The 17,650-nt window shown below is 43.2% G+C and overlaps 1 protein-coding gene and 1 pseudogene across 1 annotated transcript; one reads left to right on the top strand and one right to left on the bottom strand.

The window, feature by feature from the left end:
• The first annotated feature begins 1,695 nt into the window (after positions 1-1,695).
• On the top strand, positions 1,696-7,069 carry LOC150015999 (mast cell protease 4-like). The gene is given in 7 exon segments (XM_090268320.1): positions 1,696-1,750; positions 2,324-2,474; positions 2,900-3,035; positions 3,261-3,377; positions 3,380-3,514; positions 3,977-4,174; positions 6,986-7,069. Coding segments are annotated over 7 exon segments (876 nt in total).
• A 2,218-nt stretch (positions 7,070-9,287) lies between these two features.
• Positions 9,288-13,698, bottom strand: LOC150016000 (large ribosomal subunit protein eL18 pseudogene; annotated as a pseudogene).
• Between the last annotated feature and the right edge of the window lie 3,952 nt (positions 13,699-17,650).

Consider the following 17,650-nt stretch of genomic DNA (forward strand, 5'->3'; position numbering starts at 1 on the left):
GCTAGTTCAATTAAAAAAAAAAAAAAAAGACAAGAACAAAAACAAACTAAGCCAGAATAGGAACAGAATCATGGGTATGGGGATCATTTGGTGGGTTAGCAGTTGGGAGGGGGAAGGTAGAGAAATGGGGAAATGGTGCAGCGATCAAGAAGCATAATTGATTGGTACAAAATAGACAGGGGGGGGGCTGTTAAGAATAGTATAGGAAAGGGTGAAGACCAAGCACTTACATGTATGACCCATAGACATGAACTAAGAGGTGGTGGGATTGCTGGAGGGAAGGGAGGTACTGGGCAGAGTGGGGCAAAGGGAGTAAAAAAATCAGGACAACTGTAATAGCATAATCAATAAAATATACCTAAAAATAAAAAACAAAATTGTACAGATGCTATGCAAAAAAATTAAAAATAGATAAAAATACCATCCTTGGGAAACCACAGGCAGCTGCTGCATGATCATTCAAGTAACCCAGTCACTGTTGGGCCTCTAGTTCCTGTTTGGAGTCTTTGTTCATGGCCTGTTCAGTACTGTCAGCCACTGCCACTTCCCACTTCCCCCACTGGGGGCCCTGGGGCCTGCCTCCTGCCCACATGTCTTCCTAGGCCCGCCAGTCCACAAGCACTCTGCCCCACATGACCATGCTGCAGATCCCTGAAGAAGAGAAGACATGGTCAGGGTCATCCATGCAGCCACAGAAGACTCCATGTCATCCCATGAGCCACTGCCAGACACATGTCCCTAGGGCATGGCCAGTGCACACAACTCAGCCTCCGCCCCAGTCGCCCCAATCAGGTGAGCCAAGGGAGGAAAATGCATGTTTGTACCTTCCCTCCATTTAAATCTCCAGGCCCAAAATTCCATGCATTCCAAAAGGGTTCAGCTCTCCAGCCAATCCTGTCCTTTTCCCAGGCTTGACTGGCCGGTCAGCACCTCCTCTGGCTGCCATGTTCCAGAAGGGAGTAGGAGGGCTTTTCACTAGCCTGACACATTCTCCATGCAAGGCCTCCCCTTGCCATGTCTCTGCCGGGAGTAGGGAAATCTGTCTTCACACCCCATGCTAGCTTGTTTACCACTGCCTCAGGCAGCTGACTCCTATGACCCCTACCCCCTGCCCAGCAATCTGGCCAGATCTACCTGTATCATAGGGATGATGCTCTAACTAACTGAAGGGCTGCCACCACTTGTTTTTGTAAATAAAGTTTTATGGGAACAGAGTAACACCCACCTGTATACATCTTATCTATGTCAGCTTTTGTGCTATGACAGCAGAGTTAAATAGTTGCCAGAGACAGTATGACTCTCAAAGCTGAAAATATTTACCACCTTGCTATTTACAGAAAAAGTTTGCAGATCCCTGTTCTAGATTCCTACAGCATCTAAAAATACCAGCTCCCCTCCTCCTCCAATTTGTGATATTATTATGCCTCTAGAGAGCTGCATTAAATGAGAAAGATGCATTCCTCATCCTAGAATCCAGGACACTGGGGCTCTGACCACAGCTTCAACACCAGCAGAGCAGAGAGGAGAGCTGAAAGAATTGCTGATGAGGAAGATAAGCTAGGCCAGAGTGAAGGACAGAAATGTGCTTTCTGTGGTTTCCATTCCTCGCCCTACTTCTACAACTGGGGGTATAAAAGCAGGGGCAAGAGAGGAGAGTGACAGAAGCAGCTTACCATGAGAAGCATGACTGGGAAAATGCTGGCCCTACTCCTTTGGTTGATCTTTCTCTTGCCTCCTGAAGCTGGAGCTGGTGAGTCTGGAGTATAACTGCCTGTTCTCTGGGTCCTCAGCCCCTATTCCAAGCTTACTGACCTGAGTCAAATAAGACCCTAAAATGAGAAAGTAAGAACCCACTGCAAGTGTTCCAGAGGTAAATCTATCTGGAAGAGTCATACTTTTTCTCAGCAGTTAATAACAGTTGCCTCATGAATAGAAGTCTTGGGTGGAGATAGAATCAGAAAACCATCTTGGGGAGTACCTCTTAAGCTGCTTTCCTCAAAATATCCACAATTCTGATTCATGGTCATTCAGCTTTGCTCTCATGTGGAGGAGGTCAGGATCAGGACATGAAGAAATGTTTAAATAACAACTCAGAAGCAAGACTAGCCATTGCATTCTCAAAAGTAGGCTGAGGATTGACAGGATGGATTGGGATAAGGAAAGTCAATAAAAAGGATACATGGTGGGGCTGAGCTACAGCAGAGGTAAGGGTGAGGCTGGGGGTGGGAGGGTTGCCTCAGCTTTCAACTCATTTTCCTTACCCAGTGCTCTGTCTGAAGGCTTAATTAGCCTATGTTTGGGAACCTGGGCTTTTCTGTTTCAGGGGAGATTATCAGTGGCATTGAGTCCAAGACACACTCCCGCCCCTACATGGCCCATCTGAAAATCATCACTGACCAAGGTCATCTTAGTAACTGTGGCGGGTTTCTCATAAGTCAAGAATTTGTGGTGACAGCTGCTCATTGTAAAGGAAGGCAAGAAAATTTGATTTGTTCCCTTTTCATGTGAGGAGTTGTAGGAACTAGAGTTAACATGACTTTCAAGTATCCTGAGGAGAAATTTTCATGTCTCACTTATCTCAAGATGGTCAATAATGTATATTAGGAAGAACTGGGCCATTCTGATCAGTCATCTCCATCTCCAGAGGCCAGGGCTTTACTATAGGCAGCCCAGGTCAAGACAGGCCAATACTTCCCCTCTCATCCTTGGGCCAGCAAAGCTCTCTCAGTTCTGTGCCTATCAGGGCCTCGCCCTTCCTGAAACAGTTGTGATCCTGGGCAGGAACACCTGTCCTCAGTAAGACATGAGTGCCTCAGTTGTCTGTGGTGACATTTTGCTCAGAGTCGGCCCTTCTCAGGAGACCAGCACCTTTCCCTGACTCTCTCTTCCGTCTCAACAGAAAAATTATTGTCACTCTCAGGGCTCATGACATGAAACAAGAAGAATCCACATGGCAGAATCTAGAAGTCAAAAAACAATTTGTTCATCCAAAATATAACTCTTTCACCAATCTCAATGACATCATGTTATTGAAGGTACCGTTCTGTTACTTGGACTTTTCAATTCCCCGTTCTTAATCCTTCTCCTGACCTGTACCTTCCTCATTCTCTTTTCAAGCCCACTTCCTTGGGGACCACCCCCACTCCATGTATCACCACCCTATTGGGTAAAAACTGTAGGCCCTGCCCAGGGAGCCTCTACCACACTACACCCACAACTTTCCCTGAGACTGGCAACCATCTATTCTCCCTCTCTCATAGCTACAAAAGAAAGCTGAGCTGAATCATCTCATGGGAACAATCCCCCTGTGCACATGGTCTACCTTTATTCAACCTGGAAGAGTATGCTGGGCAACTGGCTGGGGGAGAAGAGAAGAGGGATGAAGCCAGGATCAAACACTCTGAGAAAGGTGAAGCTGGAACTCCTGAATGGGAAGGCCTGCAGCCACTTTCACTTTTACAATCATAAATTACAAATCTGTGTAGGCAACCCCAGGAAAAGATCAGCATACAAGGTACCACATACTTACACTTCCTCCTCACAATGTCCCTGGGAGACAAGATCCTCCTGCAAAGGGGTGGGTCAGGAAGTCCCCTAGTACAGTGACTGGTGTCTGCATTCATGGGTTTCCAGGACTAAGAGAACTGGAATCCTCCTTCTAGTTTCCACCTTCCCATACTCAAGTCCTGCCTCTAATCATCCCATCTAGTCTCCATACAGGGATCCTGGAGAGAAAAATATAAGGAGGTGGAGGGGGCAGGATCTAGAGTTGTAGTTCTGAGCCAGAGAGAGAAAGAGGACATTAAACTGGTAACTCCTAAACTATGACTCCATGAGGAGTCAGGATTCCTGGCGTGACTATAGGGTATCTTGGTGCTCGCTGGGGTGCTGATAGAACCAGGATGAGGTAACAGTAGAGAAGGTAACAGGAGAGAAGGATGATCCCTGCTTGTGATCTGTTTTCTCCAACCCACAGGGGAATTCTGGGGGGACCCTTCTTTGTGCTGGGATGGCTCAAGGTATTCTGTCATATGGAAATGGAAATGAAAAGCATTCTGCTGTCTTCACTCGAATCTCCCCATCTATGCCCTGGATTAATAAAATCTTAGAAAGCAAATGGTCACAGAAGCCTGGCCAGCCTCACAGAAAACTCCGAAGCCAGAGCTCTCCCTGGGTAGCCCCCAGATTCCACAGGAGCCTGGCCACAGGCCAACCCCAGGGAGAATCACAGAGGCACCCAAAACCCTGCTGACTGCATACTCAGCAAAATTCAATAAAGATGAGACCTTCGCCCATTGTCCTTTACAAGATTACAAAGGGTCCTAATATTTGAGAGGGGGGGGATAGTTAATTTTTACGAACCAGGGGTATGGACTTGGGGGGGGATTGCTGGGGGAGGGGGGTGCTGGGTAGAGGGGAACAAGGGGGAGAAAATTGGAACTGTTGTAACAATATAATCAATAAAAAACATTAAAAAAAAATTCAATAAAGATGCATCCTCCAGAAAATGTGTGTGAGACTCTTTATCCCCCAGAGCTCCCCTAGAGCTGGTCTGCTCCACGGGGAGAAATGCAGATCCTCTTCTCTAGTTTGAATGGAAAATTGCACTGGGCTTCTTTCTTGCCAGATTAATAATCAAGCCTACCAATTTCCACACATGTTGTGTGATATTTTGGATTATTAAAGAAAATATTTTTATCTGCTCAATAGGATTAACATCCAGAGTAATAATGGCACTGATTGACCTTCTTTTCTCCTCTGTCCTAACCCCTCCACCACCACCACCACCTCTTCTCTCACTTCTCTTCTTCCTTCAAACCCCATGCCTCAGCCACTGCACAGGTGCACATAGCAAATTCCCCATGACTGTTTTCAAAGATGATCCCAGGCCTAAGCTGTTGATACCTTATGTCCTTACACCCACCTCTGCCTCATGATCGAGCGCCTAAGTAGTGTGTCTACAGCCACAGAAGCATCTGCCAAATGGGAAAGAAGAAAATTTTCCAAGCACAAGAGCTCAGGATAGTGGAGTGAAGGAGGGATGAGTCTCAGGATGAGTCTGTCTATTGCAGCAGTCACAACGGGGCTGTATATGGGTCAGGGCCATTCAAGCCCAGGATAGGGATCCCCAAGAGCATCAGAGTGAGCCTCATCCCTGAACTACCTCAGAGCCAGCCAAATTCAACTGTCTAGGAAGATCTCAAAAATAAGAGAACAAATGTTGGAATGATAATATAGGAGTTTTTCTACTTATCTTAATTCATGTTTTATATTTGTATAATAAAATAAGAATTTTTAAATGTGAGATACAAGAAGCAAAGACACTATGTGTAATGTTTGCTTAGGAGACCAGAGCACACATTGAGTTGTAGCTAAAGCTCCATCCACTCTTTACCCCCAGGCCCTAAGGACAGCACATCCATGGGGTAGTCCTGTTCCCTGGAACTGGGCAATGGAGATGTAGGGAGAGTAGTCAGCCTGTCCTGCCAGCCACCTGGCCCCCAAGGAATAGCAGCGCTGGTGGAGACTGAGGAGCTTGTGTGAGCCCACAGGCTAAATTGGACCCCAAGGGATTGACAGGCACTGACTCTGGCTCAGCCACCACAGAAGATCAAACAAGCATCACATGGACCCATAACATGGAAAAATCAGTTGGTGGCTGTCACCCAGAGAAGATAAGGGCATCATCATTGCCAAAGTGTTAGTTCTTCCATGTGGAGGATAAGTCCACAGAGTGAGTCAGCCTGACCAACACCCAGAGTGATCAAGTCTCGGCATTATGGGGTCAGAAGGAAAAACTGTCCAGATAAGAGGGTTTTGCCCAAACTCATGGGAAGGCCTATGGACAACTGATGCAACATATAGGGAAATAGGTGCTTAACAGCCGGTTCCCCCTGGGTTGCTGGAGTCCAGGTCCAAAAGTCCAAGGCAAGTATCTGCCCTTCCCACCCTACCCCATTGTCAGGCCCTCCCCTGGGAACCTGGGGACTATTCTCCTGCACCCACAGTTTCCCTGGCAACAGTTACCCTCACATAGTCATGCATGGTATAGTGGCTCTTGGCATGTGAATATACTGAAGGAGTTGTTACAGATTGCATGTGTCCCTCCAAAAAAAATATTGAAGTCCTAACTTGCAGTGCTTCAGAATATAGCCTTATTTAGGAAATAGGGTTGTTGCAGAACTAATTAAGATGAAGCTATACTGGAGTTGGGTGGACCCTTAATCCAATACCGGTGTCCTTATAAGAAGATGAGATAGCCACACACTGGGAGAAGGCCATGTGAAGACAGAGGCAGAGATAGCATGATGCATCTACAGGCCAAGGATCACCAAGGATTGTCAGCTGTCTCCAGGAGCCAGAGGAGAGGCATGAGACAGATTCTTCCTCACAGCCCTCAGGAAGAACCAGCTGCCAATACTTTGATCTGAGACTTCCAGTCTCCAAGCTCTGAGAGAATAAATTTCTGTTGTTTTCAGCCACCTAGTTTGTGGTACTGATTTTCTTCCTCTACATTTCCCCCAAATATGGTTAGACAAAAACACTACTGAAAACTGCTTAAATGACACCTAGAGGATTGGCCCTACCCTATACTGTTAATACTTTACACCTTCTGTCTCATAACCTGCCCCTTCACTCACCCCCAACAACCTTAGAGAATCGTATCTGCAGCTGGGCAGCATTTTCTATTCAGTAAACAAAGGAATCTTCGTGCAACCAAGAATTTAGGATGTGGAGAAAAGACTAGGCAGATAAGACACCCTTATAAGGCCTCCACATAATAAAGCAATCCTAGTAGGAGAATATCAGGCCATTCTAGAGCTAATAGAAGATAAGCCTCTCCCAATCCAGAAACTATTCATAGAGACTATGAGGAGGAGGGTTGAGCCTACAAATACTGACTCACCATTGGCAACAACCACGTATCAAGCACACATTATGTGAACCCCTGAAATGGAAATAACAGTTGTTGTCTCTCCTGCAGCCCATCCAGAAAGATAAGATGATCGTGGTTATTAATTTTGAGGTGCACAAAATGATGACCCAAGGAGTGGGCCAGCCTGACTGATGCTGATAGCGATAAGGGGAGTGGTAGCATCACAGAGTCTACAGAAGAAACTGTACTTCATCAAACTAAAAAGAAGGAACACTTTAGGACTTTCCCTCCTCAAATATTTGCCTATTGCAGGGATGGTAAGTGGAAACTAGAAATATCAGGGAGTTTTCAGTCAATATGGCAGAGTAGGTAAATACTGTACTTGCCTCCTCCTGTGATACATCAAAACTACAACTAAACTGCAGAACAACCATCATTGAGAACCAACTATAGACTAGCTGAACAGAACTCTTATAACTAAAAAGAAGCCACATAGAGACTAGTTGGAGGGGCCAAGATGCAGAACCAGCTGCTCCCACATCCATGTGTAGTGGTTAAATATCGGGAGGGATATCTCAGCTGTGGAATTACCCCTGAGAATCCAGGAATCCAAGATTTACACCCAGCTCCCCTGGGGTTCAGTACTAGAAAGAAAAGTCCCCATAACTTCTGGCTGTGAAAACCAGAGAAGATTGTGGCTGATTGAGAACGAGGGCTTCCGGAGTCCTAGGTATCTACTCAAAGGACTAGTGCATGAACTTTCTTGCTGATGAACTCATTCACTCTGAGCTCCAGCACTGGGATGGCAGCTCAAAAGACACCAGGAATACTCAAAAAGAAACTGAATTGTCTGGCAGCAGGATGAAGACAGAAGGGGTAGTTTTATCCCAGACAGAAGTGCCAGCAATAGCCATTGTTTCCTTGCAGCTCTCACCCTGAAGGAACAAGCAGACATCATATTTGAGTCTCCATCAACCCAGTTAACAATGTTCTCCCCACCTTGGTGATTGATTCCCTGAGACCCTGTCCCACCCTGCAGGAGGACCTACCCAAGCTGTTTCCAGTGGCCTTTTCATACAAATGGCTTGTCTTGGCTCATACTGTGGACTCTCCTAAAATCTCTCAAAGTTTCACAAATCCCAAACAAGCAGCATCTGGCCTCAGCATATCCTCTTGCTACACAGCACCAAGCTGAGCACTAGAGGCACCCGGCCTTAATACATAGCTTAGCTTCTTCTAGGGACTCCAATCCCAGCACAAGTGGCAACCATCTGCAGACCACTTTGTAGCTCATACCAGGTGGTTCCAGGAAGGGCACAGGCAGCAGCTGACCTTGGCCTACATTTCCCAAGAAAACCCATAACCAACATTCCTGGTGACCAGCTTCAGATCACACCAGAGGACCACACAACCACCTCCACAAAAAACACACTCAAAATACAGACTTACCAAGCACCAGGGCCCTGCTAACACACATCTTTCTCCATATGGTATCCCCTGCACAATAGCTCCTCCACTATAGTCACGGGAAGTTCTCAAAACCATAAAATCCAAGCATCAATCCCTCCCATTGATGTGCCAACAATAATCAAGGCCCAGCTACAATAGGAGGACACACAAAACCCACATGAGGGACGCACCTGGAGCAACCAGCTCAGGTGACCAGGGAGACTGCACCACTGGGGCCCAGGATATAACTACTACATAAGGCCACTCTACCAAGACTGGGAGATGTAGCAGCTCTTCTTAATACATAGAAATAAACATAGGGAGGCAGCCAAAATGGGGGTGGGGGCACACATCACAAATGAAAAAACAGAACAAAACTCCAAAAAAAAAAGAACTATACAAAATGGAAAAAAGCAGTCTACCAAATGCAGAGTTCAAAACACAAGTTAAAAGGGTGCTCAGTGATCTCAGCCAGAACTTCAACAAAGAGATAGGAAATATAAAGAAAAATAAGCATTTTAAAAAATTAGAAATGAGGAATACAATAACTGAAGTGAAGAATACATTAGAAAGAATCAACAATAGAGTAGATGAAGCAGAGAATCAAATCAGTGATTTGGAAGATAAGGTAGCAGAAAACACCCAATCAGAGCAGCAAAAAGAAAAAAGAATCCAAAAATGAGGACAGTTTAAGGGATCTCTGGGACAACATTAAGTGTAACAACAGTCACGTCATGGGGTACCAGAGAAGAGAGCAAGGTTCTGAAAACCTATGTAAAGAAATCATGATGGCTAAAGAAATAGACATACAAGTCCAGGAAAACAGTGAGTCTCAAACACGATGAACCCAAAGAGACCTACAGCAAGATTTGTAATAAAAATGCCAAAGGTTAAAGACAAAGAGAGAATCTTTTTATTTTCAGCATCCAAAATCTTTTGCATAACAATGTAGGACCCGAGGTTAGTATTTGTAGCCACAGCTGGCTGCATGGACCTCTTGTGCACTTGAACTTCTGGCACTTGAATGTACATAGATTTTGGTGTGGCTGTGAGGGGTTCATGGGGCCTTGCCAAAATGCCTATACACCTCTTTGCCCTTGCAAGGACTAGAAAGTAAGATGGTGTCACAGCCCTTGGGGTAGTCCAAGACCAGCTGGTCAAAGATGAGGATCTTGCACCCAACCTTCCAGATGCAGCTCTAGGCCCAGCTGCTCACACAAAATGCACACACCTTCAGGTTGGGCAGCCCCTGGACATGCACATAATCAGTTATAGTCCTTATAACCACAGTCATTTTGCCCTCCTGGCCAGAAAACTTTATCTTCTGGATAATCCAGGAAAGGGACAGAGGTGGCTGCAACTCATGAGCAACCTCTTCAGTACCACTTGATTGAAGGTGGAATTGGTTGATCTGGCCAGAAACCTGTATAGCTTGACCAACAGCCTTAGGTAGATGTCCTGGCTCTTGGGCTCCTTGAGCTGAACCCTTCAGTCTTTGTTGTGGCAGATGTCAACCTGCACGATGGCATCTTCTGCTCCACCAAGTCCAGAAAAGCAACAAAAAGAGAATCTTAAAAGCAGCAAAAGAAAAGCACTTAGTTACCTATGAGGGAGCACCCATGAGACTGTCCACTGATTTTTCAACACAAACTTTGGAGGCAAGAAAGAATTGGAAGAAAATATTCAAAGTGAGGAAAAAAATCAAGAACCTAAAGCCAAGATTACTCTATAAAGCAAAGCTATCATTTATAATTGAAGAACAGATAAAGAGCTTTTTATAAAAGAAAAAGCTAAAAGAGGTCATCACCACCAAACTAGTATTACAAGAAATGTTAAAAAAAACTTCTCAGACTTCTGGTCAAGATGGAAGTCTAGACAGACATGCTGTATCTCCCTCCACAACTAAGAAGGAATAAAACTACCTCAAAACTAGAGACAACCAGAAGTTCCAGAAAACTGAGCTGCACTGAAGTCCAACAAACAAAGATATAAAGAAGAAATACTTATCCAGACAGGTAGGAGGGGTGGAGCTGGGGCAGAGAGGATGCAGTGTGGTGGCAACAGCAGCAGCGGCAGCAGCAGGCCGGCAGAAAGTGCAGTCACACGTTTTAAAAAGTAGGGAGGGACACCTGGGGAGTGCTCCTGGCACCAGAGCAGACCGCACAGCTCACAGTTCCAGCACCAGGGAAAATAAAGCCTCATTGCTTCTGACTGTGCAAACCAGTGGGGGTTAGGATGGAGAAAGAAACTGCTGGTTTCTCAGTAAAGTCCACTTGTTTAGAAAGCCCTCAATCTTAGAATGTCTACAGACCCATACACTCTGGGAACAACGGCCAGGGCAACAACTAGAGAGGTGGTAGTCGCATACGGAAAGTGGGAGAAGTGCCTGGAAAAGGGATGAGTGCTGAGCAAGTGGCATTGTTCCATCTCAGACCCCTCCCCCACATATAGCGCCACAATGTGATGAAATAGGTCACCCATATGACAAACACCTAAGGCTCCACCCCTTACAACATAACGAGTGCAACAGCTCTACCTAAGACAGAGAGGCAAACAAACACAGGAGCCTGTCAAGTTGAAGAGACAGAGAAGTATGGCCCAAAAGAGGGAATGGATCAAGGTTCCAGTGGGAGAAGTAAGCGATGAGGAGATAGCCAACCTAACAAATGAGGAGACAGTCAACCTAACAGACATAGAGTTAAAAACACTGGTAATAAAGATGCTCACAGGCTTGACAGATATGCTTCAGTATGGCAAATGCACAAGGGAAAAAGTGAAGTCTATGTTAAGTAAAACAAAGGGAAATTCACACAAAACCAATGGTGAAGGGAAGGAAACTGGGGTTCATATCAACTATTTGGAATATAAGGAAGAAAAAAAAGTCAACCAGTACAGAATGAGGAAACAAGAATTGAAAAAAATGAGGAGAGACTTAGGAACCTCTGGGACAACTTTAAACATGCCAACATTCAAACCATAGGGGTGCCAAAAGGAGAAGAGGAAGAGCAAGAAATTGAAAACTTACGTGAAAAAATAATGAAGAAAAACTTCCCTAATTTGGCGAAGGATATAGACATACAAGTCCAGGAAGCACAGAGAATCCCAAACAAGCTAGACCCAAAGAGGACCACACCAAGACCCATCATCATTAAAATGCCAAACGCTCAAGATAAAGAGAGAATCTTAAAAGCAGCAAGAGAAATGCAGAGTGTTACCTACAAAGGGGTGCCTATAAGACTATCAACTGATTTTTCAAAAGAAACTTTGCAGCAAGAAGGGACTGGCAAGAAGTATTCAATGTAATGAAAAACAAGGTCCTACAACCAAAATTACTGTATCCAGCAAAGCTATCATTTAGAATGGAAGGGCAGATAAAGTGCGCCCCAGACAAGGTAAAGCTAAAGAAGTTCATCATCACCAAGCCATTATTATATGAAATGTTAAAGGGACTTACTTGAGAAAAAGACGATCAAAACTATAAACATTAAAATGACAACAAACACAATTATCAACAACTGAATCTAAAAAATAAAAACAAAATCCAACTTAGTAAACCAGAATAGGAACGGAATCATAGGTACAGGATCATTTGGATGGTTATCAGCTGGGAGGTGGAAGGGAGCAAAATGGGGAAATGGTGCAGGGATTAAGATGCATAATTGGTTGGTTCAAAATAGATAGGGGGAAGTTAAGAATAATATAGGAAAGTGTGAAGCCAAAGAATTTATATGCATGACCCATGGACATGAACTAAGGGGGATGGGATTGCTGGAGGGAAGGGGGTACTGAGCAGAGGGGAGCAAAGGGAAAAATTTGGGACAACTGTAACAACATAATCAATAAAATATACTTTTTTATAAAGGAAGTCAAAGAAGAAGAAGAAAGATCAAAAATATGAATAATAAAATGGCAATCACAACATATTTATCAACAATTAGTTTAAATGTAACTGGTTAAGGGCTTCAATCAAAAGTCATAATGTGACTGAATGGTTAACAAAACAAGACCTTACATGTGCCATCTACAAGAGACTCACTTCAGACTGAAAGATAGCCAGAGACTGAAAACAAAAGGATAAAAAACGATATTTCATGAAAATTTTAAAACAAAAACACTCAAGTAGCAACAGTTAAACCAGACAAAACAGACTTCAAAACAAGGGATATAATAAGAGACAAAAAAGGACCCAGCAATTCCACTTCTGGGTATTTATTCAAAGACATTTAAAACACTAATTCAAAAAGACATATGCATCCATATGTTTGTTGCAGTATTATTTACAATAGTCATGATATGGAAGTATCCATGAAGAGATGAATAAATAAAGAAGTGGTGCATATATACAATGGAATATGACTCAGCCATTTTAAAAAATGGATAAAATCTTGCTATCTGCATCAACATGGATGGATCTACAGGGTATTGTGTTGAGTGAAATGAGTCAGACAGAGAAAGATGAATGCAATATGATTTCACTTATATGTGGAGTCTAAAATAATAAACAAACAAAACAGGAATAAATTCATAGATACAGAGAACATTTTGATGGTTGCCAGATGGGAGGAGGTTAGGGGACAGGTCGAAAATGGTAAGGGATTAAATGTCCAAATTAGTAGTTACAGTATAGTCATGAAGATGTAAAATATAGCATAGGGAATATAGTCAATAATGTTGTAGTAACTATGTATGGTATCATATTGGTACTAGATTTATTGGGGTGATCACTTTGTAGGCTATATAAATGTCTAATCACTATGTTGTAAACCTGAAACTAATATAACGTTGTATGTAAACTGTAATTTAAAAATAATTTTTTTTTTATTTTTTGGTTTTTCAATTACAGTTGTCCCATTTTTCCTTTTAAATGTTACTTGATTTCAAATAAATATTTATAAAAACTGAAAAAGAAATTAGAAATACCAGAAAGAAACTCCAAAAAAAGCAAGATTGGGGGTGAGGAGGGAGTGTTCTTGCTTAAAAGCCTGGGACAGAAATGGTGAAGCATGAAGCATCTTGTTCCTAAACCAAAACTTGGGGTATTCACCCAGGGCCTCTCCACTCATCAACCCTCTGGATACTCTGTCCACTGAAAGAACTGTGCACAGTGCAGTGGTTCAAAAAGGAACTAGTGTGTTCAGAGTTGAGGCAATAGCATAGTAAAATAAATCAGCTTATGTTCTTGAAAATCACTTTACAGATGCTGAATGTAAGTTAGCGGCAGTTAAATTTAAACTTTAAACTTAGAAACTCACTCAGAAACATCAACTGCAGAAGCAGGTAGAGGTTAGCACAAAGGCAAGCACAGAGTGAGCTCCAGCCTGCTTCAGGAAAATGTGGCCAATACCATAAAGGATGTCCTGTTCCTGCTCCATTACACGCTGTCTCAATCTGATGCAAGGTGGCATGAGCCCGTGTCATCGGTTGTTCCTTATCCATAGTATTTTTTAAACTTAGTTTTTATTAGAAAGAGAGAGAGAGAAAACATCAATTTGCTATTCCACTTATTCATGCATTCATTGGTTGATTCCTATAAAAACTATGACCAGGAATCGAACTTGCAACCTTAACATATTGGGACAATGCTTGAATCAGCTGAGCTACCTATAGTATTTTTTACATGAGACTTTAAAATTTACAAAAGCTTATAGGTGTTGTATCTCTACATGGCAACTTAAAGGTTAAAAGAATTTTTATACAGATGCTCAATCAAAAAAGACACAACCAATTACTCAAAGAAAAAGTAGAGTAACAACCTGGGTGCCTAAAGTTAAATGAATAGAAACAAGATGCTGTCCAAAGCAGAGAATCACTAAAGTCTGCATATCTGACTCATCTGTAATGTGTTTAGAAGAATTCAGAGAAAGTATAATCTTCTTTGCCCAGGCAAATATAAACTCTCAATCAGGACATACTCACCATTTACCCATTAAGCAGCTATATGACAGCACAAATGATAACACAATTAAAGGAACAAAACCAACACTTATTAAGTACCAACCATGTGGCATTTTACACTTAGAACCACATTCAATTCTCCAGAAACCCTGCTTCACATCACTCTTCATATTTTATAGATGCAGTAACTAATGCTGAGAATTTAAGGAACTGTCCTAAGTCAGATAGTTAAAATGACAGAAGCAGGATATAAGCAAAGGCAGCTAAATGCCTCACATGTTAAAGTGAAAAATGGAACAGATAATAAATGTTTCAGGAACTCAGAGAAGGAATGATCTTACTGGATTATAGTGGCTATGGAATCACGGCCATCAAAACGTCAGTGCATTTACATCAAGTCCAAACCTCTCCTTTATGTTAATTGTGGATCTTAAACAAGACTCCATGCAACATCTACTTCAAGTATCTTCAGCAAATAAGAAATCACTTACCTCCCCTGAACACACAATCATATTGTAACAACTGATTATTAGTAAATTCTTCTTTATACAGATTCAACATCTGTTTGCCAAGATGTTGTAGAATCCGATCTGGAAGCAACCTAACCAGAAACAAAGTCTGAACTACACCATGAGACTGTTCGGCAAAGTTCTCAGTACCCATTGGCTTAGTCCTGACACTATAGGCAGCACCAGAAACCTAAACCTTGACTAAGTCCTCCCCTGAAGTCAGTTCCCTCTGCAACTCACCCTCACCAGAAAAATCATAACTGCATATAATGTCTGCTACCTATATTACCCCTTCTAAATAAAATTTTATACTCATTCATCTGATTGGCAGTCTTGTTCACATGGCCCTCAATGCAAGAAAATCAGAGAGGACTTGCAGTCAAGATGGTGGCTTAGGTAAACATGGCTTGCCTCCTCACACAACCATATTAAAATTAGAACTAAAATATAGAACAACCATCACTCAGGACCATCAGAAATTGAGTTGAATGGAAGTCTAACAACCACATCCACCCAGACTGGTAGAAGGAGCAGAGATGCAGAAGGGGTTGTACCCAAATCCATGTGTGATGGATAAAAATTTAGGAGGGATATCTTGGGAGTGAGGAGTCCCAGCCCCACACCAGGCTCCCCATCCCAGGGTACCAATGTCAGGAAGATAAGTCCTCATAACTTCTGGCGGCAACCACCAGTGGGGATTGAGTCAGTGGAAGAAACTTCTGGAATCTCAAGCAGTTCTTTTAAAGACTCCATACACCAGCTTACTCAGACTCACTCCCTCTGAGCTATAGCACTGGGGTAGCAGCTTGAAAGGCATCAGTGGTATACAGAGAGGACCTGAAGTGTCTGAGTTCAAGGTGAGAGCTAGGGGACAGGTTTCTCCCAGACAAAAATGTGATCAGAGGCCATTGTCCCTTTTCTGAACCCTTCCCCCACAGAGCCACAAAGCTAGCAAAAGGGTGCCATACCTGAAATTCCATCAACCTGGCTAACACTGTTTGACCCACGCTGGAGATCCCCTGACTCTGTTTCACCCAACTTACAGGTCCACCCAAGCTGCTAACAGTGACTTTTCCATATGATTGGCTGGCCTTGACTCATGCTTCCCAACCTCCTAAATCCTCTCAAAAGAGCAACAGCTGACCTCAGTGAGCCCCCAGCCCCTGACCCTCTTGCTAAGTGGCCCCAGGCCCAGTAGTAGCAGCAGCCAGCCTAGATTCACAGGTTGACTTCAACTTGGAATCTCCAAGACCCAAGCACAAGTATCAGCCATCTCAGATTGCTTTATATCTCAGACAGGGAGGGCCTGGGCAAAACACAGCTGGGGGCTGATCTTCACCTGCACCACTTGGGAATCTCCAGAGCCTGTGCACCCAGTGGATAGCTATAGACCATGTCAGAGTGCCACCACCCTGTTGATCCTCCACGGAGGGTAGAGATTGGTGGTCAGGGGTCACAGCCAGTCCTTGCAGCTGAGTGGCCTGGGTAAATCCCTCCCATTGACCTGCCAATAGCAACCAAGGCTCAATTACAAGAGGAAGGTGTACTATTCAGCCCACATGAAGGGCAGACCTCGAGTACCTACATCGAGTCATAGGGGAGGCTATGCCACTGGATCCTACAGGATACCTACTATATTAGGCCACACTACTAAGACTCAGAGATGTAGCAGCTCTACCTAATACTCAAAAACAAACAGAGGGAGGCTGCCAAAATGAGGAGATAAAGAGACATGGCCCAAATGAAAGAACAGATCTAAACTCCAGAAACAGAGCTGAACAAAATGGAGATAAGCAATCTATCAGATGCAGAGTTCAAAACACTGGTTATAAGGATACTCAAGAAACTTAGTGAGGACCTCAGCAGCATTAAAAAAAAAAATCATAAAGAATACACTAATTGAAATAAAGAACAATTTACAGGGAAACAACAGTAGAGTGGGTGAAGCCAATAATCAAATCAATGATTTGAAACATAAGGAAGCAAAAACAACCAGTCAGAACAAGAAGAAAAAATAATTTTAAAAAATAATGGTGGTGTAAGCAACCTCTGGGACAACTTCAAGAGGTCCAACATTCATGTCATAGGAGTGTCAGAAAGAGAAGAGGAAGAGCAAGACATTGGAAATCTATTTGCAAAACTAATGAAAGAAAATTTCCCTAATTTGGTGAAGGAAATAGACATGACAGTTCAGGAAGCACAGAGTCCCAAACAAGATGGATGCAAAAAGGCCCACTCCAAGACACATCATAATTAAGATGCCAAAGGTTAAAGGTAAAGAGACAATCTTAAAAGCAGCAAAAGAAATGCAGGTAGGTACCTACAGGGGAGTTCCCATGAGATTGTCAGCTGATTTCTCAAAAGAAATTTTTCAGGCTAGAAGGGATTGGCAAGAAATATTCAAAGTCATGAAAAGCAGGGACCTACAGCCAAGATTGCTCTACCCAGCAAAGCTATTATTTAGAATTGAAGGGCAGATAAAGAGCTTCCCAGACAAGGAAAAACTAAAGAAGTTCATCATTGCCAAACCATTATTATCTGAAATGTTAAAGGGACTTATTTAAGAAAAAGAAGATTAAAACTATGAACAATAAAATGGCAAAAAGACATATCTATCAAAAACTGAATCTAAAAAACAAACTAAGCAAACAAGAAGAACAGAGACAGAATCATGGATATGGAAAGCGTTTTGATGGTTATCAGATGGGAGGGATGTGTAGGGAAATATCTGAAGAGGTGAGGGTATTAAGAAGTACAAATAGGTAGTTACAGAATAGCCATGGGGATGTAAAGTGCAGTATAGGAAATGGAATAGCCAAAGAACTTATATGCATGACCCATGGACATGCACAGTGGTGGGGGGATTGCTTGAGGGAGTGGGGGTTGCTGAGTGGAGGGGCGCAAATGGGGGAAAATCAGG

Source organism: Furipterus horrens, unplaced genomic scaffold (genome assembly GCF_987537825.1).
Source record: "Furipterus horrens unplaced genomic scaffold, mFurHor1.1.pri manual_scaffold_3, whole genome shotgun sequence".
NCBI lineage: Eukaryota > Metazoa > Chordata > Mammalia > Chiroptera > Furipteridae > Furipterus > Furipterus horrens.